General features: G+C 41.2%; 2 protein-coding genes across 13 annotated transcripts in view; both read left to right on the top strand.

The window, feature by feature from the left end:
• Positions 1 to 12095, top strand: part of si:dkeyp-61b2.1 (tumor necrosis factor receptor superfamily member 21) — a 264717-nt gene extending 252622 nt beyond the window's left edge. For 2 of the 12 annotated variants that reach the window (XM_052473286.1, XM_052473285.1), the window contains exons 2-11: positions 4382 to 4476; positions 5782 to 5827; positions 7737 to 7841; positions 8071 to 8251; positions 8499 to 8719; positions 8873 to 9112; positions 9332 to 9487; positions 9686 to 9705; positions 9835 to 10096; positions 11206 to 12095. In XM_052473286.1, coding sequence (XP_052329246.1) covers positions 4417 to 4476; positions 5782 to 5827; positions 7737 to 7841; positions 8071 to 8251; positions 8499 to 8719; positions 8873 to 9112; positions 9332 to 9487; positions 9686 to 9705; positions 9835 to 10096; positions 11206 to 11435 — 1521 coding nt within the window. In that variant the 5' untranslated portion in view covers positions 4382 to 4416 and the 3' untranslated portion in view covers positions 11436 to 12095. The other 10 variants (XM_035796407.2, XM_035796406.2, XM_035796405.2 and 7 more) reach the window with 10 other exon arrangements.
• Positions 12096 to 13189: 1094 nt separating this feature from the next.
• Positions 13190 to 21319, top strand: tnfrsf1b (tumor necrosis factor receptor superfamily, member 1B). The gene is made up of 9 exons (XM_035796400.2): positions 13190 to 13414; positions 17592 to 17697; positions 17871 to 17996; positions 18088 to 18267; positions 18397 to 18490; positions 18626 to 18915; positions 19039 to 19104; positions 19213 to 19283; positions 19387 to 21319. Exons 1-9 carry the CDS (start codon positions 13358 to 13360, stop codon positions 19798 to 19800), a joined length of 1404 nt encoding a protein of 467 aa, XP_035652293.1. The 5' UTR covers positions 13190 to 13357; the 3' UTR covers positions 19801 to 21319.
• The last annotated feature ends 3506 nt before the right edge of the window (positions 21320 to 24825 follow it).

Below are 24825 nucleotides of genomic sequence, written 5' to 3'. Positions count from 1 at the left end.
CATCAATGGTTGCACATTGTAACTATGCAATAGACTAGAAACATGCTTGAACTAGTTAAAGGCTGATTTGTAATTCATATATACATAAATATAATTTAAAAAACAGTACACTACACTTCCCATTCATTATGTAAATACTCTAAAACCGGTTCATCTCAATATCTAATTTCATTCCTCTGCATTGATCTGATAAAAACAGGATAGGTGTAGTATTTCATCAAATGGACAGAGTTCAATTCAACCAGTAGAGAATGTGAAACACTTTATTGAAAGAAGTTCACTATCCAAGAGTTATAAATACATTATACATTATAAATATTATAATTGTAATATATTATAAATACATGTGCAATCTGTACTTCAAAGCACATCTGGTGTGCATTATAAAAACAGGAAGAAAGAGGGGGTGGCGAGAGAGGTGTAAAAGACAGAAAGGGAAAGAGGTAAGAACAGAGGAGCAATGAAGACAGCATATGATTAATGAATCACAGTGCTACCCTAATATTCACTCAGTTCATCACAATTACATAATAGTCTTTAGCGGTGTCTCCTAACCAGCCTTGGGCTCCCAGTGGGTCCGAAGGTTATCTTAAGAGTGGGTTAGGTGGCGACGTTGGCATCCTCTTTCATCTCAAAACATACCTGCAGACAATAGACAGATGGAGAGAGATAGCATGTTTAAACCTTTATTTTATTCTAACACTGTCAGTCATCATAATCATCAGCAGGTGAAATGCAAAACTGATCTTGGATCATTAATTCTGGGACTACTACATCTCTATTTCAATATAAAGCATCTCTTTAATAATACTTCCTGTTGACCCGACCAAGTGACCTCTCACCTCTGATCATGCTGTGCCCTCTATGTAGCCAGTTCAGATGCGGGAGGGGTTCACCAACACCTCTGATATAATCTAGAGGATTTAGGGAGAAAGGGATTAAGTGAAGAAGAGATACTGCTATTGTGGAAATAAGGTAGTTAAAGAGACAGTGTTCCAACAGGAATCTGTGTGTGTGACCTCACCTGATGTCCACACTAAGCACAGACAGGAGGACAAACAATATAGGGTAGTTATAGAATAATGTGTCTTACTATTCTCCATGGTTGGCCCTCTTGCCTATTTGAAGGTGGAAGGAGCCACAGTTATACACCTGAGCCTGCTTATTGCACAACACAATCCATCAATCAGATTGATACATGAGTGTGTAGGTGTGGGTTACAGGGTGTCTAATTGTTCTACATTTTTGTCAATACGGGTGACTTAAAATAGCCTGTTTTGTGTGTACAGACGTCACACCCTTACCTAAACAGCAATCTCACCTGAGAAATAGAAATCAAAGGGAGAGAAACTGGGGATTGAATAACTGCAGTTGACATAGCTAAGTACAGTGGGGCAAAAAAAGTATTTAGTCAGCCACCAATTGTGCAAGTTCTCCCACTTAAAAAGATGAGAGAGGCCTGTAATTTTCATCATAGGTACACTTCAACTAAGACAGACAAAATGAGAAGAAAAAAAATCCAGAAAATCACATTGTAGGATTTTTAATGAATTTATTTGCAAATTATGGTGGAAAATAGGTATTTGGTCACCAACAAACAAGCAAGATTTCTGGCTCTAAAAAGACCTGTAACTTCTTCTTTAAGAGGCTCATCTGTCCTCCACTCGTTACCTGTATTAATGGCACCTGTTTGAACTTGTTATCAGTATAAAAGACACCTGTCCACAACCTCAAACAGTCACACTCCAAACTCCACTATGGCCAAGACCAAAGAGCTGTCAAAGGACACCAGAAACGAAATTGTAGACCTGCACCAGGCTGGGAAGACTGAATCTGCAATAGGTAAGCAGCTTGGTTTGAAGAAATCAACTGTGGGATCACTTATTAGCAAATGGAAGACATACAAGACCACTGATAATCTCCCTCGATCTGGGGTGCACGATCTCACCCTGTTTTATTTAACAAATATAGACATGTGACGGGGTTGAGACTAGGGTGACAGGAATGAATACTGTAACAGGGTTGAAGAGACATCTGTTTCGATTTAAACAAGTTTAGTTTACTATCATACTACCTCCAAGATTTACCCCAAAACATTGCATTTCATTGTATGCAACCATGTAATAAGGACATTAGATATATTTAGAATACTCTGGGTTTTATTAACCAAACTGCAGTAAATAACGAAACAAATAAAAACCCATTAGGCACTAGGATACTTAATAACATTCAACAGGTTTCATCAGAAAAGTTCAACGTGTCATCAAACTGTAGGAACATTTTCCAAGGGCATTTAGAATGCTAGAACAGCTGTAGCTACAGCGCTAGTGTCAGCATGACTATCCTTCTTCTCAGGAGAACCTTATTCATTCATGGGTTTCTTCCTGAGAGTCTGGCCCACACATCTCTCTCAACCTCCACTTGGTGGGATGTCACACGCCATGGTAGTGGAATCATCTCAAGGACTTCATCAAACTGATACCAATGGATGTCATCGCAAGGAGGCCAGAAAAATCGGTTTGGTCCTACACCATGCATACATTTCACTTGTACACTCATTTCATCCATCAACATGATCTGGACTTTGTGGAGGAGTGGTCAAGTTCCTCAGTGTTCCTTTCCTCTCCTTGCTTCTTTTGTATGCTGCTCTCCACTGTTTACGCTGCTGACGCTGGTATATCTCATTGAAATCACTTGCTTCATCCGAATGCTATACTATGGTTTGACCAGACCGGGTTATGTGTTGTGAAGCTAGCCACATAAAGGAATAGCCACAATAGTGGAATTTGCAGTTTGCCTTTAAAATAAAAGTCCCTCTTTGAAAGTGATGCAGAAGGTTAAAATTGTTGAAATCATGCCATGTTTAAACTTGATATTGTTAAACATGGTTGGAATGTGGAGCAATAAAATGGGGTATCAGTCTACTCGGTGACACCAAGAGAACACAACTGTGCATAGTTTAAGGAAATATTAGCGTCGTAGCTCTTATTTGCGGGACTTTGACTGTGGGAAATCACCTCCCCAGTCAGCCTATTGTGCTTATTGACATTCATATTGCACTGTACAGCCTTACCTAATGATTGGGGATCAATGAAATGGGGTATCGGCCTTCTCAGTACCTAAGTGCTTTTTTTCCCCCAAAGTCCTCCTCCAGAGTTATCAGGCTCCAAAACATCCACGTTGAATTGTTTTTCCTCTGGAATAGTGTTCAATACACATGGTAGGTTGACTGGTACAATAAATGTGGCTCAATTCACAGTGGTTTCAGAGTCCTGCAATAAGAGCTATGACGCTAAGGTTCTCTTGGTGTCACTGAGTAGACTGATACCCCATGACATTGATCTACTAATCCATAGGTAAGGCTGTACAGTGAAATAAGTATGTCACCAATGCAATTCTAAAGTCTAATAAATCCAGTGTGATTTCAACAGATTTTAGTCAAATTAACAAATTATTGTATTTTGTTGAATTTATATAAGAACATTCCAACCTCGTTTGCATGATCTATTCCATCATGGAATGATTCCACTATTTGTATTATTTGCATGACATTCATTGACTTTTATTTTGAAGACAATTTCACGATTGTGGCTAATCCTTATTGTGGCTAGCTTCAAATAGCTGGGTCCGACCACCATTAATCAAATAATAACTGTCTTGTAAATATTTTAGACGATGACACTTAGCTAGATAGTTAGCTAGCTAACTATAGCTACCGAAACAGATTATGTCGTTTTGCTATGTTTTTGAGGAAGAACTTTGTTTGCCTCCATCAGCTAGCAAGCTTTATTACCACCAGCATTATGTGACGTAGTGAAATTCGGGTCCTGATTGGTCCCAATAAGTATTAGCCACAATAGTGGAATTTGCGGTTTGTCTTCAAAATAAAATCTCTCAAACAGCGTTCTCTAATGAACCCTCTATGCACCTTTAAGACCGCTCTTTCAAAGTCACCGAGATCTCTTCTTGCCACGGTAGCCAAAATAGTGGGCAACTGGGCATTTTTATACAATTTCCCATTACCAGGGTTTTGTTAAGAAGGGATACAGCTTTTGTCGAAATGTACTTTTCATAACAGGTTTAGGAGAATTTATGCAGTAGGTTAGGAGAATTGGGTTAAGGTTAGCGAAATGCAAAAAACTAATTTTGCCAGCAACTGTATCCATCTAGAAATGAACATTTATGTTACGTACATGTCCACAAGAGATTACCAAAGGCGGAAGTGGCCAACAAGCGCGCTATATTTATCTGCTTCTTTATTGGACAACCCACTGATGACGTAACCCCGTTAAACTTCCGCTGCATATTTTAGCACCTTGACCAGAGATTCAACCAGGCATGGTAATTGAACTAACTGTATTCTGCTGGTTTCTTTTGAAAGACTACATTTAACAGATGACTTCTCTATAGTGCGAAATGGATTATCAACGGCATATTACCTCACGTCCATTGAGAATTCTTTGCCTTTTTAATCTGGTAAGTAGGCCTATTGTATGTTTTACAGATGTTATTGGGTTTAGTTTAGGTACTGTGATTTAACTTTTTTTTTTTTTTAATTTTTAATGAGGATGATGAGGACAAGAGACGTAGATAATTAACATAATTATGATGACCTATTTATGATTATTGAAGAGATGATGATGGTGGTTGATTATGATATTATGCGAATGTAATTATGATTGTTGCCATTGCTGTTATTATTTGTGCCAATGATACATCTTTTATACTTGTAATTATAGTAGTCTATGTTATATATTGCAGTATAAAATCTTTTCTAAACTGATAGGTGTAGCCTACTTTTCAGATATGAAAGATGAACATAAAACAATTACAAGTTTTTTTTATCATAACCCTAGCGAGCCTGCCTGCAATTTGTCCGACACTGCCAGTAAATGTAGTCATTCTAGTATTGTGCAGAGTTTTATAGAGCAGTTAATTCACTGAAATCAAGAATGTTCTCATAACATTTTTGTTAACATCAGGGGATTAGTTTATTGTATGTTAATTATTAGTTAGCCTGTGAGTCTATAATTAACAGCTGAAATTGTGATTGTTATTTTGGTGCTTACCAAATAGTGAACTGGAGAAGCTTTATGACAGAACCATTATTGATTTGGCCTATTGCTGTTTTTATTGCCAGTACAGCCAAAATAAACTCAGTTTTTGTGTCAACATAAACATGAGTGTGTGAAGCAGACCTTTTAACCTAGTTTGTACTAGTTTTTCTTTGTGTAGGTGTTTTACCAGGTTGTTATTGGTACATTCTGACAGTCACTTTTTTCTGAACTGTGTGGGTTTTGCCACCAGGAAGCATAGCTGTGGGAAATAGAGGTGCTAAGGGTGCAGCACCCTCTGAAAAATCTGAATTGAACAAAAAATATTAAATAAAAAAATATATTAAAAAAAATCCACAAATGTAGTGCACCGGGACTTCTGTATTAGCAGACCAATATAGCCATCTGTAGGGCAGACAACCCCACCCCCCCTCCTGTGGCTATGCCAGGAAGTGTAGGTGTAGTGTAGATAACTAACTCCGTAGGTTATAGCCATGGCATTTCCATGTTGCAAGGTTTATCATCTGTTTACTGGCAGAGCCATCTCGGTTTACCTTGAGCGTAATTTTGTCAGACGCTCATAGTCTGTCCATGAGAGATTACTGCCAGAGGGCTGAGGGAAAGTAACTCTTCTACATCATGGCTGGACTTCACTCTGGGAACTGGAATATTCTGTTGCAAAAATAAAATGATTCCTCTAATGATCATGGTTCTCTCTCTCTCCCAGGTATCCCCTGTATTGTTGTCCAGCTGTCCTCAAATCTGTGACCCAGGTAAAGCCATCAGTTTATCCCCCTGAACTAGATAGTAAAAATGGGGTAAAAGATTACACCTGTCTCAGTGTTACAAGGTGTATTTACTTCTTGCTTTCATCCAGCAATTCCACTCATTTTGCCATGTGGTGGAGAGAGAAATTAGCAGTTTTACAGCTAATTTCCTGCAATTCTACACATTTTGCCATAGGGTGGATGCAGTTTTTAATATGATAACTGATAATCAATGGGCCCCACCCAGGTCGGTAATTCGACCATGCTTACTACAAGTTTAGATAGCTGACCTCTAGATTAATTTAACAATCTATATTTTTTTTGCAGGCATGGGCTAATTGAGTGAATGCTGATGCACAACCAAATGTCGAAATTGTACCTTGTGTATTCTATTACTGAGTCGTCGTCCCCCCCCATCCCTGATCTAGTGATTGATCGTTAATTCTAAACTGTCAAACTGGCACTCTGGAGCCTGTGATGAAACCTCACGGCACAGGAAGTAGCTGAGAACATGCAGTATGTTTTCTGTGGAATGCGATATTTGTAGATAAGGAAGCCATCGATGACCTTTGATGACTGAACAGTCTGTCTCACGTCATTTGGAATAGATTTGGGGAGATGCCCTTTATTTGCAAGCCACAAATGCTGCTTGTTCCTGTTTTGACCCACTGAAATGCAAACAAATGACAGATACAGTCAGCTCTCTGTGTCCATGTGAAGGAGATACTGCTGTCACGACAAAATACATTTCCATCCACAGTCGTTATGCAGGTGAAGTCATACATTATTTTTTCTAAAGCATGATAGCTGTGATGGAAACAGGACATTTAGGTACATTTAAAAAAAAAAATGCTGACAGATAATTTATTCATTCGACATGGTCGGATCTTGTGAGAAATGTATTATGTGAGAAATGGCGGTGGAAACTCCTTTATGGGTAAATATTGATAAAATGCCCATCATATCAAAGTAAACTTGGATTCACGCGATGATATGGTGTGTGTGGTCCTCCCACTACGACTCAGAGAAACATGCAGTTTATTAGGCTACAGATGAAATAAGTTACGATGAACTTCACAGGATGGTGAAAGTGCCCAGTGATCTTGATGCTCCTTTCCAATAAATATCAAGGGTCTTATTCTGGTGATGGGATTGATGCTTGACTGCCGTTTGACAAATTAAAATACATTTAACCATAATAATCTCATCATGTAGACTAGCCTACCGGCAGTGTATCTGCGAGCTGTTGGCTAGAGCGAATGACCCAGAGTAGGCACGTTTACTATTTAACGCAACAGTTTCTGTCTATCAGTCCAGTTGAAAATGCGATGGAAACACATTGAACTTTTAGATTTTTTTCAGTAAATGAAAACTTAAGCTAAAGTAAATTTTGTGTGCACTATGCCATCAGACACAGATTTTGATCCACAACAAGTCTGTTTGGTGGAAACACACCACTGACGGAAAAATGTGCATATTTTCTTCATGCGGATTCTAGAATATTTGCATGAAAATCTGTCGCCTATTGGATGGAAACCTCATTGGATGGAAACCTAGCTGCTCATTTTAAGTACTTCCACTTCAACTTCATTTTTTGTCATCTCGTCCTACCACAACATTTCTTTGACACAGTCAGTGAAAAGACGTGCCACTGGCATATTATATAGTATGCTATCGTGAGTGATTATCTTTAAAGTTTGGCCAGTCTACTGTAATGGCAGGCAACTCTCCACATTCAGAACAGTCTTTGAGGAATCATTTATCTTCCATTCCATGGCTCCTAACTTCTGTGAACCCATGGTACATGCATACTAAAGGGACTGTAAATGCACTGAAAGGGAAAAAGAAATCAGACGGAACAAGTGTCATCAGGATGTTGTTACCTATGTGAACACCTGTCTTTTGTCCTTTGCAGGCTTCATTATTGACAAGTGTAAGTGTGTCCTTTGTTCCGATGGCTTCTACTGGTACATGCAGAACGGCCTTCCGAAGTGTGACCTCTGCAGCAAAGCCTGCTCTGGTAACTTTTACAATTAGGCATTACATTGTGTTCTTTCATTCCTCTACACTAAACTTCATACCCATCATTCATTATTTACCTCAAGGAAATACAGCATGTACATTGGTAACAATAGTTTAATATAAAATGCCATCATTATTTTACATGAGTTTAATAAGGGACAAACCTATTGAGAGCAAATGTCTCCGAGATCATTTGTGTGTTTGCATGTCTTTGTTTGCGGGCAAAGTGGATCAGCACTTGACACAGGTGAAGGAATGCGGCCGGGACTCAAACCGCGAGTGCCACTGTGACAGTGGCTTTTTCTGTGACAACGCTGCCCAGTATACCTGCAGGAGGTGTAAGCCGTGCTCGCCCGGAACCTTCTCTAACAAACCAAACCTAACCATGTCCTGCAAACCCCACACAGAGTAAGTCCACAGTTATACAGCACTGGTGCTGAGCACCGTACTGATTCAGACATTATCTGCCTACCATAAAGACTTGACCTGTTAAGCTGTATCTCCCTCTAGTGGATTTATGAGTAATTTGAAGCAAACACTTGTACACACGGCCTACTTTTACAGTAAATTCAATTATTATACCTACTAGTATCCAACACTGCATTTTCTCATTTAGATAAACCACCTCACAAGTTCTCTCCTGGCTTCTCCCCAGTTGTGGCCATAAGGGAATGACTATGGTGACAGAGGGCACTGCCACTCAGGATCGTGTATGTGCCCAGACCTCCACTAACTCACCTACAACCACTGCGCCTCCAACTGTCCACAGCTCAGAGATAGGCTTTCATTCTTCTACCTCCAGTGGAGTCAGCATCACCCGAAAACCCCTCATCATAGCATCCCCATCTGGCCTGGTGGGGTCTACATCTCCTGATGGTATGGCTTTTATGAGAGCTTTCTCTCACTTGAGTGAATCCAAGCATGTCCTGCTCTGTCCACTGAAGGGCTTTAATAACATGCTTCACCAGTCCAGCACTAGAGGTTTCATTGTCCTGCCATTTAATCACACTCATTCTCTGTTTATTCCAGTCTTTCCCATAGCCACAATTGACACATCTGCAGACCCTTCACCAGCCTTACTCACCAGGCCTTCTTTGTCCCAAGCCCAAAGCGAGCCCTCTACCTCCCTCCCAACTAGGAAACAAGTCACTGAACACAGCTCCTTTGACCCCAACACAATGCTCACCACCAGGAGAAACCCCAGCAAGGTGGACAGTAACACCTCACCTGCAGAGTCTGCCTCTGCACCTCTTACCACAGATGACAATGGTATGCTTCTCAGAAGACTAGAGTATCCCGTCTCTCCATTTCTACTAGCTGATTCATTCTTTCAGAAATACATTTGTAGTTAGTATAGGCTCTTAAAGGGTCTGTTATATTCAGTAAAAGTAACATAACACTGACAGGTTCAGCATTTCAGGCTTCCTGCTCCTGACTCTCTGCCTCTCCATAACACTGATGAAGCACCTTTTCCTCTGCTCATCCCAGACTCACCTCATCTCTCAGCAACAGATACTGGACCGAGCCCTTCCACTCTCCCTTGGCTGCTGCTGATAGGTGGGCTACTAGGGGTTGTCGTGCTGCTGGTTGTTTACTTTGTCCGTTGTAAGGAGAGGTCACTGAAGTCCCTAGACAAGTGGAAAGGTGAGCGAGTAAAGTGGTTAGATAACACAAACAACGTTATGCAGTGATGCATCAGATTATATGCCATGTTTCCCTTTCTATAAAACACAGTAAATAAATACACTTACAATAATTATAGGGACACAGTGAAACATTGTGGTGTATACATGCATATACAATATGCATTTTGATTTCTTGATTCCTTTTATATTCCTTTAGGTCCAGTATTTGGTATAAATGTGAGTACAGTACTAATTCTCTATTTGCATAAAGTATGTATCGAACTTCTGCAGTGTTGCGAGAAGAATAAACGGTGACTTCTCAAAAGTCAAATGGGTCACTGTGTGAGAATGTGTCTCTACCTTTAGGATGAGCAGATTTGTAAGGAAGGTTTAAGAGGGAGCTATAATGTGTGGGAGAGCTATGATTGTCCTGCGGCCCTACAGACGGCTTCCTATATACAGGCCCAGCCACCACAGGAGAGTTGCCCATACCCGGAGGCCCAGCATCTTCTGGGGAGTGAGACTGGGGGAAATCCTAGACAGGATGGTGCAGGGTTGCTACCTCCAGGGGTCATGAAGCAGGTCACAGTGGACCACTCTGGTGGAGAGAACATTAGCAACACAGTGGGTAGGTGTAGTGCATCGCTCTGCGCTAGTACTGATATTACTACACTGTTTTGATATCATATTGTTACACTGTATCTTATGTTTGCGTGCCGTGTAGCCACATTTGGACAGGCATATTTCCTCTAGCGTGTCTGAAAACTACGGGGCTAAAGGTCCAGAAAAACTCTGGTCTGGAAACATTTTGTTCTTCGGCAAGGAAGTTTGTTTAATCTCACTTGTGTCCGAGTTCATATTTCCCTTTCCAGTTGTTTTGTTTGGCTGTGAGTTGAGACATAATTCTTCTAGTTTAAACTTCCTGTTCAAATATCACTGCCAAAACACAGTGGTACCAGTGCAGTGCTGCAGTGTATAAAGCATGGTCAGAGGTCACACAGAAATAGAATCATGTATAGACTCTTTTCCAGTACATGACACACTGACACGCGCGACTCTTGACGGCAGTAAGAAAGCCATTGCCATCTGCGCCCATTAAACACAGCCTAAATTGACTTTTTTATTACTTCTAAACAAAATACCTTTTTGGGGTTCTCATACCCTTACAATTATGTTTTAATTCTTGCATGAACAGTCGCTTAGATTATATTTGGTTGTGATCTTTGCAAAATAACCATTTTGGATGCAGCAGCTGTTAGCTATAATGCTAACGCTCATTGATATAGGCTGTAGAAAAAGCTAGCCATAGAGCCATTTTATTGGTTGAAGTTTAAGTGTTTTTCTAAGTATAATGCAGTTGATTTGTGATGATGACACAAACATTATATTAAGCAGGACATTCATACGAGCCTTAAAATCCAATTAGAATCCAAAAGTAGTGTGAAATTCACTAATAAGCAATATGTAAATAGAGGCTTTTTTTGCTGGCATTCTATAAGAACTCCCCCTTGTTATGCCACCAACTTGCGCGCATTGCCCTCAATGTTTGTAAACACAGAAAGGGGTCTATAAACTGCTGAATGAGGCCAGCTTTTCACTTCTTCTCTGTACATTTATTACAGTACTAAGTTCACCAGGTTTTATATCAGCATTTACTGTGCATAACAGATAGGAATGTATGTGTCACCTGTTTCAATAGTTTAATTGACTAATGTTTGTGCTTGGTGTTTGATTCAGGGTCCATTTACATCTACTCTCCGGGGACGGTTGTTCTGGGATACAACAAGTCAGAGAGGAAGGTGGATCAAGTCGAGAGTGGGGTAGAGGGCTGTCCCCTCACCAGAACACCCCAGCAGGAGTCCTCCTGCCCCCTCCCTGAGGGCCTTGCTCTGGGGCCAGAGAGAATGAGTACACAGGAGGAGACCTGCAAAGAGCTGAGATACCCCATCCCGGCCACCAGCAACTGAGAACTAGAAAAAAATTGAAATTAAGGATTAACTATGGAAAAAGCCTGAGGAGGAGCAACTTCATTCAATATCAACTATCATCTCTAGGGCAAGAATGCAGACAGATTATTATTTGCTACTGTAAAGACTGTTAGACTGGATGGCTTCCTTCTGTACAAGGCTTGCCAAAGCCACTGGGGTCCCTCATGGGTCTTCTATTATGAAAGAGTGACAGTTGGGCCAACTGTATGTAATAGTCTTAGCACGGTTTCAAATTCACTGTAAGTCACTGTTGTGACAGCAGTGCTGGGACAGTTTGTGAGAGCAATGCATGGTCTGTTTGATATGGGGTGTCAACACTGAGCCGGAGTTTCCCATCATAGGGTGCATGAACACAATGGCGCCAGATAGTGTGAGTCTACGTGTATCAACCACAGAAACAGTGAAGACAAGAAATTCATATGAGGTGGGAAGTAACCTATATAACAAGTAGGGTTTGGTGTGTGAAGAGCTTACAATTTCCATTGTAAAGTAATCCAGGGACTGTCTGGACAATTTAAACTCAAACATAGCCATGTTCACTGGTTATAACCTTTGTTCTGTGAATTTATGATCAAGACATTGCTATGTACAGTAGCCTACAGAACGAAGACAGAATAAAGATGATTTTATAACAGACAATAGCAATCTGTTCCAGTCTATTCCTTGACATAAATGTACACAAATGAACAAACTATTTCAAGTCATCTCTTTATGGTGAAACCACTTATGTAGTTGACTATGACTATGGGCAGCCAATCACTGTCTGTTAATCATGCAGAACAATTGTAATATTTAGTCTGTTTGACAAACGCATGTGACGTAGGCTATGCCATAGCATGAGCTGTTTGATTACCCCAATTTTTCTTTTATCCTTCTGAAATTGTAGAACTTTTTCAAGCAAGTATTTACCGGCAAAACACACCATTTACGATTTCTGTGTTAGTATGGAGGAATGAAAAATGGTCTCTTTTTGTATAGTAGTGGTGCTGAAAATGGTGACTCAACATTTTGTGGTTAACGTACAAATTTGGCACAGATGTAGATGTACAGTGCCTTCGAAAAGTATTCAGGCCCCTTGACTTTTTTCCACTTTCTGTAACGTTACAGCATCACTCTAAAACATGATGTAAAAAAAATCCTCAGCACTCTACACACAATACCCCATAATGACAAAGCGAAAACAGGTTTTTAGAAATTTCTGCAAATGTAGGGGTTATTATGCTGTCCGCATAGGAGAACCCTTTTTGGTTCCATGTAGAACCCTTTACCCCCGACATGGATCCAAAAAGGGTTCTTCAAAGGGTTCTCCTATGGGGACAGCCGAAGAACCTTTTTAGGTTCTAGATGGCACCTTTTTCCCCCGAATAGGGTAGTCCATAGCGTTCTAAAGTTCGAGCTAAAAGTCTGATGGCACCAGTTGCCATATCGCCTATAACTCAATCGCCAATTTCTCAGCCTCTGAGTATCACAGAAACAAGACTCTGAATGAATAACAGAAACATGTTAATGACAAGATCCTATGACTGAAATGGATCAAAACATTGAAAAGCATGCAAAAATGTATATTTTAAACATAAGATTTGACTATTAATGTGTTAACATTGTTAACATTTGTATTGTGTTGTGTTACAAAAGGTTAATGAAAGAAAGTATTACTGCTTGACACTGCCTCTGCAATCAATACCAGTTTGGGTACAGTACATGGACTTCTTGAGGAAATTGAAATCGAAGGTTACTGCAGTGCAAAGACGCCCTCAGTTTCCTCAGCCAGTCAGCAGTTCAAGGAAACGCGCACTTTTGTTCCAGGTTGTAATTCGAGTGTTCTTCTGTAGGCTACCTATACGGTTTCAGTGTGGACTTTTTCGTAAGATCTTAAAGGGTCAATAATAGTTCAATCAATCATGATACTGAGGACTGTAAGTGGCGTTCTTACAGTAAGGATTTTTCTAGCAAACATGGTAAGTGTCCTTCAGACGTGAATGTTGTGTGACGCGACCATGACAACGAGAAACAGGTCCGTGTAACTGGTGCAGCCTGACCAATGTTTAGCTGAATACTCTGCAGTGTTGTATGATCATCAGATGAGATCATCAGTCTGATTTTAAATAGCGAATCATTAATAATTGATTGTTAACTCTTATCTATGTCTATGAATTGTGTTTGTGCGAGAGAATGTTGTGTTGTCTTGGATTTTTCAACTTAATTTGTCAAGGTATTGTGACATAGAATACATGTTTAAAATACATAGGATTTAAACAACAAACTGTTATTTTGAGAGTGAAATTGAAGGATTATGTTATCATTGTGACCAATTTTGACCAATCGAGAAACCATATAAAATATGTTGAATTTGTACCTTTGAAACCAAGTCAGATCTTCAACATTATATCCACCGTCAGAAAAAACGAAAGTCTAGGCAGCTACTACTGGAGAGTTGTCTAACAGGTATTAATTTGATCTCCCATCCATGGTTTTAACCAAGCCCAGCACTGCTAAGCTTTGTTGCTTGGCGCTGACTACTACGTGTACCAATGTCATATCATGAGAATAAGTATTGAGAGATCTGCTGAAATGGATAACGAAATATATTCACTGTTGCTATCAAAGTCATTCCCGAAAGGTTGGTTTAACCGAGCAAATGAAATGTAACCATACTTTATGTCATATCATCAATGATACTCTTTAGGCCTATATAGCATTTGCAAAGTCATCTACATTGTTCTTGTCTATAAATGTTCTATATTATGTCATGTCTCATGTTTTGTGTGGACACCAGGAAGATTAGCTGCCTTTGGCAACTGCTAATGTGGATCCTAATAAATAATAATAATTGTTTCAATTCAACCCAAGGTTCAACTAAAAATAGACAATACATATCGGCCTAGGATTTCAAGCTTTGGTTGATTTCAAATGTAATCTTCAAGTTAATCATTCATTTGTTGAATTCACATCTCCATCTCAACCTAAAATCTAAGTTAAAGAATAGGAATATATCAAACTGGATTTAATGTTTGAGTAGATTAGATTTAGTCCTATTGTTTAATTTCAATTTTTGTTTGACATAGAGATCTAACATATAAATTATTAATTTGTAGACAAACTGGATGGTAAATTGGGTTTGGTTGTCAACGTAACCAATTATCAGATGTATCTTCTGCTTGGATAGTTCAATCTGTGCGATTGACTTAATTTGGCTTTAATTCCAGTTTGTCTACAAATTAATAATTCATATGTTGGATTCACATCTCCATCTCAACCAAAACTCACATTTAAAGAATAGGATTAAATCAGATCAAATCAAACTTTAAATCAAGTTTGATCTTGGTTGAGATGAAGACGTGAATCTCCTTCAAATGTTGATATTTGGTTGTGTTGAGAACCAAACACAATGAGCAATACAGTAAATATCCTATGAACTTGAAACAGATATAGGATCTTAATTTTATCACTATTTTCAAATCAAATGTTATTAGTCACATGCGCCGAATACAACAGTGAAATGCTTACTTACGAGCCCCTAACAAACAGTGCAGTTTAAAAAAAGGATAATAAGAGATAAAAGTAACAAGTAATTAAAGAGCAGCTGTAAAATAAATAACAATATATATAGGGGGGCTACAGATGTGAGCACTACGGGTCTGTAGTCATTTAGGCTGAGAATTGTCCTGCACGGCAGGAAATGCAAACTGAGGGGGCTGAGCACGCACCCCTGAGGGGCCTCTGTGTTGAGAATCAGCGTGGCGGATGTGTTGTTACCTACCCTTACCACCTGGGGGCGACCCGTCAGGAATTCCAGGATCCAGTTGCAGAGGGAGGTGTTTAGTCCCAAAGTTCTTAGCTCATTGATGAGCTTTGAGGGCACTATGGTGTTGAACGCTGAGCTGTAGTCAATGAATAGCATTCTCACATGGGTGTTCCTTTTGTGCAGGTGGGAAAGGGCAGTGTGGAGTGCAATAGATATGGTATCATCTGTGGATCTGTTGGGGCGGTATGCAAATTGGAGTAGGTCTAGTGTTTCTGGGATGATGGTGTTGATGTGAGCCATGACCAGCCTTTCAAAGAACTTCATGGCTACAGACGTGAGTACTACGGGTCGGTAGTCATTTAGGCTGAGAATTGTCCTGCACAGCAGGAAAGGCACATTTCTAATGTATTTGATGTTTAAAAAGGCTGTAATTTAGACTTTTAAAAAATCAGACTTTCCCTCACGAAATGTTTTTTCTCATTAATTACAATCCACATAGTAATTCACATTTCCTCTTGCTGTAGGATCCCGCTGTAGCAAACAAGCTCAAAATAAGATCCTACGCCTGTATGTTGGATTCACATCTCTAACTAAATAGAATAGGTGAATAGAATTAAGCCAGTGGCTCAGATGAAACAATCCAAGCATTAGATATCCTTTAAAATGAAGTCAACCAAACACAATTCAAAATTACTTTTGCAATACACGAAATAGCCTAAAGTTAAGGCAATTTTACAAACTAGGTCTAACAGTATTTATTTCAGTTTAGAATGTGTAACACATCCTTTGCCACATTTGGAGGTTAGCCCACTGTATTCTAACTATAAATGTCCTCTTATGTCATCATAGGAATTGTGTATGTTCAAGATAGCAGGGCAAAGGTAACAGGTCTGCCAAGTTGCTATAATAAATCTGTGCACAATCTCGAACAGCAGTGATCATTTGTACATTTAATGTAGCCTAATCTCAACTGCAATCCAGGTCATTTGGTTGTGCTATTAGATCAAGCACAGTGATAATAACACATTAAATGATTGTATAATTACAAAATATCGGACATGTTATTCCCATTTGAACTTTGTTGTGCTTTTAAATGGTGGCCAGCGGGTTGTTTCTTAGTAGTAGGGCACCAGGACAGGGGGTTGAATGAAGTATGTCAACCTGTCACAAGAGGAATCAGGATGCTTCTGAAAGTATACATAAGACAATGGCATGCTATGTAAAGCATGGCAAAGGGGCTATGCACCAAATTTGGCATAGCACCAGATGTAATGATCTTCTATGGCCTATCAATAACACACATACTAGCCTTATGACTTATAAATGATTTGTATAGTATTTTTTGTAGCACCTTCACTTCCTCCAACATTTGAAAGATATCTGTATTGGTTTCGGGATGACATTATTTCAAATTGGATAAGGTGGTCTATGGTCTGTTTAGTATGCTTGTAGCGTTGATATTTTGTTTTTTTCAGCAATGGATTAATTGTTTGTTTGGAAAAAATATATTGCACAGAGCACCTAGGTGCAAAAGCATTTCATTCACTATTCATTTCACCATCAAAAGAAAATGACGTTTTTGTAAAGCTCAATATTTCATTTTCACTCTTAACTCGAGTGTTCCACAAAACCAAACACATCAAATCAGGAAAACGGCTGATTCAGTTTTCTGATTTGATATGTTTGTTTTGGATGGCTGCCATAAAGGAAAAGGAAATGCCTGTCAGAAGAGGCATTCTGTCCCATTGTACAAAAGGCTACAAGAGAGGACGATGGTGAGAGGCCTTGGCAGCGGCATATCTTTGTTATTCAGACATCATAGCCAGTCCTTGACAACTTATTGGAAATCTCTCCGATCTCCTCACCCACTTCCTGTCAAACACGAGACAGACAGATCGTTTAAAAAAAAATGTTTTACCGTCTGTACATTGTGTCTTGTGTCTACTGGCAAACAATTACTATACCACAAATGTGTCAGTGTATATTCCCCAGTCCCCGACAGATATAATAGAAAATGTCTTATTTTTTTGCTGACACAATACCCAACCCTCAGGTTCTACACTCTTAGAAAAAAAGGTGCTATCTAGAACCTAAAACGGTTATTCAGCTGCCCCCATAGGAGAACACTTTGAAGTACCCTTCTCGGTTTCAGGTAGAACCCTTTTGGGTTCCATGTTAAAACCTTTACACAGAGGGATCTACATGGAACCTAAAATAACTCTATCTGGAACCAAAAAGGGTTCTCCTATGGGGATAGCCCGAAGAACCCTTTTGGAACCCTTTTTTCTAAGAGTGTACTGGATGTTTAAATAGAAGGCTCTTGGTGGGACATGTTACTCATAATTCCTCCTCCTGATCAGGTGCACTTCATGGTCCCCTTGTCCCTACAGGTGTACACTCTGCCATACACACCAGACTCAGACGGATCCTGCCGCAACAAAACAGCTGAATACTATAACCCAGATGTAAACCTGTGCTGCAGCAAGTGCACTTCTGGTAAGGTGTGGTCCTGAATACTAATGAAACTGAGAGGAGAGGACATCCTTAGAATCTTAACACTAGATATGATCACTTCAAACATTACAATACTTTTACAGTACTCGGTAGGTTCCGTAAAATGTACGTGTACTGAGATGATTACTGTAAATTATATATTTATATCATTACAGGGACACGCCGGAAAGTTGTATGCAGCTCTACCTCAGACACGGCGTGTGAACCATGTCCTAGTGGCCAGTACAGCGGGACCTTTAATTACTTCCCAAAATGCTTCAGATGTCCCAAGTGTTCAGCAGGTGTGTGGGTTATATTATTCCAGTGACTCAGCTACATTGATACGTGTGTCGTCTTTAACGAGCATTTTATTCCGTGAATAAATGCGTGAAGACAAAGGCCTGAAGTATGTCCAGAAGTGCTCCAGCACCACCAAGACCCAGTGTGCGTGCCAGACTGGGATGTACTGCGTACTGGACCAACACCCGGACTGTAAGGCGTGTGCCAGTTATACATACAGCAAGCCTGGTCATGGGGTCTCTGTAGAAGGTACCACAGCTGGACAGGAGGCTGGTAGGACACCATTTCTAACTGATTCCACATGTTTCTGTCCTCGTCAAATATTACATTGGAAGTTTGAATGCAACTGTTCACTGTAAGAGTATGAGTAAACATGTTTGTGTGTTGTGGTGTATGTTTCAGGGACAGCGGAGTCGGTTGTGGAATGTGCATCATGCCCCAATGGAACCTTCTCTGACCAGCACTCCAACACCAGGATCTGTCAGAACCACACAGAGTGAGTGACTCACGCATTCATGCATAACACGAACGTATGCAAGCACGCACACACACACAGACACGCACACACACAGCAATTATTTGGACTGTCAGTATTGGTGTTAACAAGGGGACTGTGACACTGTCTCCTCAGTTGTGTGTCTCAGGGGAGGGACGTACTGACTTACGGTACAGCCACCACCGATGCGGTGTGTGGACCGAAGGTAAATGGACGACTGGTCTCCATCCTCCAAACCACCACACCTCCAAGCCCACCGACCACAATGCCAACCTCTGGTAAAGTGCATACCACATCAAGTCTACAGAGCATGGATATGTCTACAGTACCAACCACCCTGGGCTCAAAGCTGACATCTAGTCCCTCTGATCAACTGGTCATCGCTCCAATGGAAGACAAATCACCAGGCGTCGACCTTTGGATAGGTAAATACAGGCAGCTATATAGTCCACGTGTCAGAGACCACTCTCGTGGTTTGAACATTTCTCCACCGCCGTCTCTCGTATACTTACACCGCTTTGTTGTACCCCCGCTCTTGTATCTTTCAGTTGCAGGTGCTATCGGAGGTGTTATGTTCCTGCTGCTGATCATAGGCACTATCATTTACAAGAAAGGTAAAGCTTTAGAGTTAAACACTTGATTGTAATAGCCCTTTAATTGATTGCAAACATGGCTATGAAAATGACAACATTTTACTGTAAGTTTACTATGTTCTCTTACAGCCTTCACTAAGTTCAGACGTGTATCTTCTACAGAAGATATAAATGGAAATTCTGAGAAGGAGGCCATTAAAGTGAGTTTTTTTGTCCATTTAACCGTAGTAAAGCATGTTGGAGGCAAGAACATTTCAACAGCTTCAACATTTTATCTCTCTCTCTCTATATATATTTATATAGTGTCTGCTGGGGAAAGGAGACTGCAGTAATGTCGGTCAGGCAGAGACCAAGCAGGATGCTATTAAGACCTGGTCAGGCTCTGGGTGCTCCAACAGCCTGGAGGGCCTGTCAATATGCCCCGTCCAGTCCACCCTTCCACAGCCCAGCATCCTGGCCAGCACCCCCCAGCCCAGCCCCCAATCCACCAGCCCTCTGGCATCTGTCCCCCTAGTTAATGTCAACATCACTGTTACCTACCCTGTGAACATAGGAAATGAGTTATGCTCCAGACCTACCAGCACCCAGATAGACTCACCACAAGCCGACCCCGAGACCCCTTTATCAAGGGAGGAGGAGGTGTATGTGAACATGCCGCAGCGAGAGAGTTGCAAAGAGGCACTTACGGCAGTACAGGAGTTTGGAAATGATGTATGAGGACTGGAGGCATATGGGGGAGGATCAGGCAATAGATTGTGTTTTAGTGATGTTATTTTCATTGTGACTGTTGTCTCTGTTATATGGTTGCTACTTGAAGTACTGGTGGTGACTTTGTGTTGGTAGAGAGGGACAGAATGACTGTTCATGTGCCTCAGGTAGGATTTCCCAAACTTTGCACAATTTGCATAAGTTATACCCAGGGAGGGTACCCGAGTTTGGGAAACCCTGGTATATACCCTGATATAATGTGCTGTCTGTGCTGGAAAGTCTTGAACACCTGATTTAGATAGTCATTAACTGTTTGAAGAATTATTGATAAGTGAATGATGTATGCAATTACTGTGAATGTTGTTGTAAGTATACTGTAGATGTGACACGGCTCAAGGTATCCCGAAATCTTTTATCATAAGTAAGCAAGAACCTTTCCTACACATGCCATACTTTTGGGGGAATTCATTATGGCCTGTGCCATATGAGAAGATTTCATTTGTATTCTTATGAGGGAAGAGCGTGCCTATACTTTCCAGAGTAAGGGTTCTGTGTCTCTTTTTTGAATCAAACTGAAATGGTAGACTAAATGAAACTGCTTTGTTTGTTGTTGTTTTTGGCCTACACCTGTTGAACCGTGTGCAGATCATGAGTAATACATTCTCAACATCAGCTCAATAAGAAGTTAAGAATGATGGATGAGACATTTTTGTATGAAGGGTATATTGTTTTTCTCTAATACTATCACCACCTACTGGTGGAACAAATATATATATATATATATATATATATATATTTTTTTTTTTACAGTTTATGCACATAATATGATTTAGTATTATCCAGCAACTATATTTGGATTATTAGAGTGGCCTACAGTAAAAAAATATATATATAAAAAAAAGGAATAAAAAGGTTGAAAAAGTTGATTGATGCTCCAATAGGTACACACAGCAAAGTGATGTTTTCAACAAAGTACGGAAGCAAACTTTCCCCATTTCTTTTTGGGGGGGGGGTATTATAACTGGATTATAGCTCCTGTCCAAATGCCGTGAATTATATATACTGTGCATGTCATAGTCCCCAGTCAACTCCATTACACTCAAAATGTACTTAAACCAGTGAATGCTAGCGATGGCTAGCTATGCTAGCTATTCTACCAGTCTGTCTTAATGAGTGTTAGCATGCTAATAGCACAACATGTACACAGAAATGTATTTTTTAAGGGGTATGCAGTAGGTTGATAACTATGTCACCAAAGTATGTTGTATCATAAGACATGTCAAATAACATTCCCAGCTAATGAGAAAACAGTCATGGTATTTCATTTCAGAGAATGAACAAGATTTAACAAGGCAACCTTGGGGCTAAGTTGAATGGGCAACAACAGCAGATTGAGGGATTTTTACATCTGTACCTCAGTACGACCCACGTGACCGCAGTCAACATCCCTACGTGAGGGACTGTCCCTTAGATCCCCTTCCCTTCCTTATTGTATTATATGCTTTGTTAATAAAACATTTAAAAAGCAGTTTAATATTTATTTTGAAATCCCGTTCCCCCATTCATGTTCTACCAGCAGTATAAACTTTGATCGTTTCAGGTTAGAAATAGTCTAAATCAAAGCCAAGTACTGCACTGAAATAAGATCACACATCCTTCTATGCGATCACATAGGTGGCAACATAGAGAACACGAGAAACATTTGAAACATTTTTTGACATATCAATCTAATATTACATTTACATTTAAGTCATTTAGCAGACGCTCTTATCCAGAGCGACTTACAAATTGGTGCATTCACCTTCCAGGTAACTGCCCAAATAAAGGAAACACTTGAGTAAATAAGAGATACAAAGTATATTGAAAGCAGGTGCTTCCACACAGGTGTGGTTCCCGACTTAATTAACCAATTAAAACATCCCATCATATATAAAAATGCCCAGGTGACCATTATTTTGGCTACCATGGCTAGAGGTAAAGGTCTCAGTGACTGAAAGAGGGCTCTCAAAGGAGCATAGGGGCTTTAAAAGCTGTGTGTGTGTGTGTGTGTGTGTGTGTGTGTGTGTGTGTGTGTGTGTGTGTGTGTGTGTGTGTGTGTGTGTGTGTGTGTGTGTGTGTGTGTGTGTGTGTGTGTGTGTGTGTGTGTGTGTGTGTGTGTGTGTGTGTGTGTGTGTGTGTGTGTGTGTATTTCTCAGTCACCGAATCTCAACCAAATTGAACACTTGAGGGAGATTCTGTAGTCGTTATGTGTCTCTGTAGGGAGAACGGGCAAAGGGAGGAGACGGCAGGACTTAGAAAAACCGATCCACAACGACCAGGATCGTGGTGCAGCCCAGGAACTGAGGAAGATCGGTCAGGAAGTCCACCGACAGGTGTGACCAAGGCCGCTGTGGAACAGGGAGGGGTTGTAACTTCCCTCTGGGCAGGTGCCGAGGAGCCTTGCACTGAGCGCACACCGAACACGAGGAGACATAAACCCTCACGTCCTTAGCTAAAGTGGACCACCAGTACTTCCCCCTAAGACTTCGCACCGTCCAATTGACACCGGGATGACCAGAGGAGGGTAACGTGTGAGCCCACCGAATCAACCTGTCTCGAACACCAAGCGGGACGTACTTCCGTCCAGCCGGACACTGAGGTGGAGTAGGCTCTGACCGAGATGCCCGCTCAATGTCCTCGTCCACTTCCCACACCACCGGAGCCACCAGACAAGAAGCCGGAAGTATGGGAGTGGGATCAGTGGACCGCTCCTCTGTATCATACAGACGGGACAGTGCGTCTGCCTTAGCGTTCTGGGAACCTGGTCTATACGATATTGTAAATCTGAATAGGGTGAAAAACATAGCTCACCTTACCTGGCAAGGGTTCAGTCTCCTCGCCGCTTGGATGTACTCCAGATTACAGCAGTCAGTCCAGATGAGGAAAGGGTGTTGAGCCCCCTCAAGCCAATGTCTCCACACCTTTAGAGCTTTTACAACAGCCAGCAACTCCCAGTCCCCCAAGTCATAGTTTCGCTCCTCCGGGCTTCCTCGAAAAGAAAGCCCAGGGGCAGAGCTTCAGTGGCGCGCCCGAGCGCTGTGTGAGCACGGCTCCAATCCCAGCCTCGGATGCGTCCACCTCCACCATGAATGCCAAAGAGGGATCCGGATGAGCCAACACGGAAGCCTCGGTAAACAGAGTCCTCAAGTGACAAAACGCTCTGTCCGCCTCAGCCGACCACCGCAGACGCACCGGTCCCCCCTTCACCAGTGAGGTAATGGGAGCAACCACCTGCCCAAAACCCCGGATAAACCTCCGGTAGTAATTGTCAAACCCTAAAAACAGATGCACCTCCTTTACCATGACAGTCGTGAAGCGGGCACAGCAAAACCTATTCCCCCTCAGGAGACTGAAAAGATTTGGCATGGGTCCTCAGATCCTCAAAAGGTTCTACACCTGCACCATCGAGAGCATCCTGACTGGTTGCATCACTGCCTGGTATGGCACTACAGAGGGTGGTGCAAACGGCCCAGTACATCACTGGGGTCAAGCTTCCTGCCATCCAGGACCTCTATACCAGATGGTGTCAGAGAAAGGCCCTGAAAATTGTGAAAGACTCCAGCCACCCTAGTCATAGACTGTTCTCTCTGCTACCACACAGCAAGCAGTACCTGAGCGCCAAGTCTTGGTCCAAGAGGCTTCAAATAGCTTCTACCCCCAAGCCATAAGACTCCTGAACATCTCGTCAAATGACTACCCAGACTATTCACATTGCCCCATCTCCCTCTCTCTACACCACTGTCACTTTCTGTTGTCATCTAGGTATAGTCACTTTAATTAACTCTACCTATATGTACATACTACCTCAACTAACTGGTGCCCAGCACATTGACACTGTACTGGCAGCCCTCTGTATATATTGTTATGTTTTACTGCTCCTCTTTAATGACTTGTTGCTTTTATCTTTTAACTGTGCTGTCGGCTAGATAAGCATTTCACTGTAAAGTCTACACCTGTTGCATGTGACTAATGACATTTGATTTGATTTGAAGACATCGACAAAAACTATGTTCCTGACTTGCTTTTCAAAGATGTCTATAAATGTACACGTTTTGTGCTCTTGCAGGAAGCACTCACTCCCCTGTTGCTGACTGCAAATTCTCTATAACTGAGCTAATGACTCACTAACTAGCAACGGATATGAACAAAATGTGCACACGTGGCTACATGCAGCTCTTGCTTTGATCTCAAAACAAGCGCATCTACCCACGACCACAGCTATAAACACAGTCCAAGTTCAAAGTTAATGCATAGATCCAAATATGGCTATGGTCTATTTGCATATAGGCCTACTGCACCGCTGATTGGTTATGTGGCAACGGTCTGTGTAGAGTACAGGCTGAGTCTTGTGCAATAGAATCGAGCTCAGATGCGTTCTGCCTACAACAAAATCGCTTGCATAGTTCGTTTTGTTTCGGTATGTGGCATTGAAAGTGGCTAATATTGCGTTGATCAGTGGCAACCCCTCATTCAGGGCAGGTGGGGCAGAACTTTTCTGAATAAGGCAGCTCCAAAATGCAGGTGTTTCAGCCAAGCTCAGTGCTTTCTGTGGTGGTGGGGCAGCCTGCGGAAAATACGGAGTGTAGTGTTGGTAATGTTCTCTAGTTGCGCCGTGATTGGCTCAGTGTTCTGTCGCTCATCTACAAAATCTACGGGGAGAGCTCGAAAATTCAAGCCCCTTGGGTGCTGCCATTGAGTTACATTAGAAGCCTCAAGGTCACAGATAATATTACGCCAAATCACGTTATATCTACCGTAGCTTGGACTGATCAAGTCTACATCATACTTTCAAAATCTTACCTATCAAGCTAGACAAATCAAAATCAAATCAAATTTATTTATATAGCCCTTCGTACATCAGCTGATATCTCAAAGTGCTGTACAGAAACCCAGCCTAAAACCCCAAACAGCAAGCAATGCAGGTGTAGAAGCACGGTGGCTAGGAAAAACTCCCTAGAAAGGCCAAAACCTAGGAAGAAACCTAGAGAGGAACCA

This window comes from Oncorhynchus keta, chromosome 21 (assembly GCF_023373465.1).
Source record: "Oncorhynchus keta strain PuntledgeMale-10-30-2019 chromosome 21, Oket_V2, whole genome shotgun sequence".
In the NCBI taxonomy this organism is placed as follows: Eukaryota; Metazoa; Chordata; class Actinopteri; order Salmoniformes; family Salmonidae; genus Oncorhynchus; species Oncorhynchus keta.
This window is presented reverse-complemented; position numbering and strand designations above follow the sequence as displayed.

Coding starts and splice junctions, on each gene's coding strand:
- tnfrsf1b (XM_035796400.2), top strand. CDS start 13,358: ATGATACTGAGGACTGTAAGTGGCGTTCTTACAGTAAGGATTTTTCTA. Junction 17,997..18,087: donor ATGTCCCAAGTGTTCAGCAG/GTGTGTGGGTTA, acceptor AAATGCGTGAAG/ACAAAGGCCTGAAGTATGTC. Junction 18,268..18,396: donor CACAGCTGGACAGGAGGCTG/GTAGGACACCAT, acceptor TGTATGTTTCAG/GGACAGCGGAGTCGGTTGTG.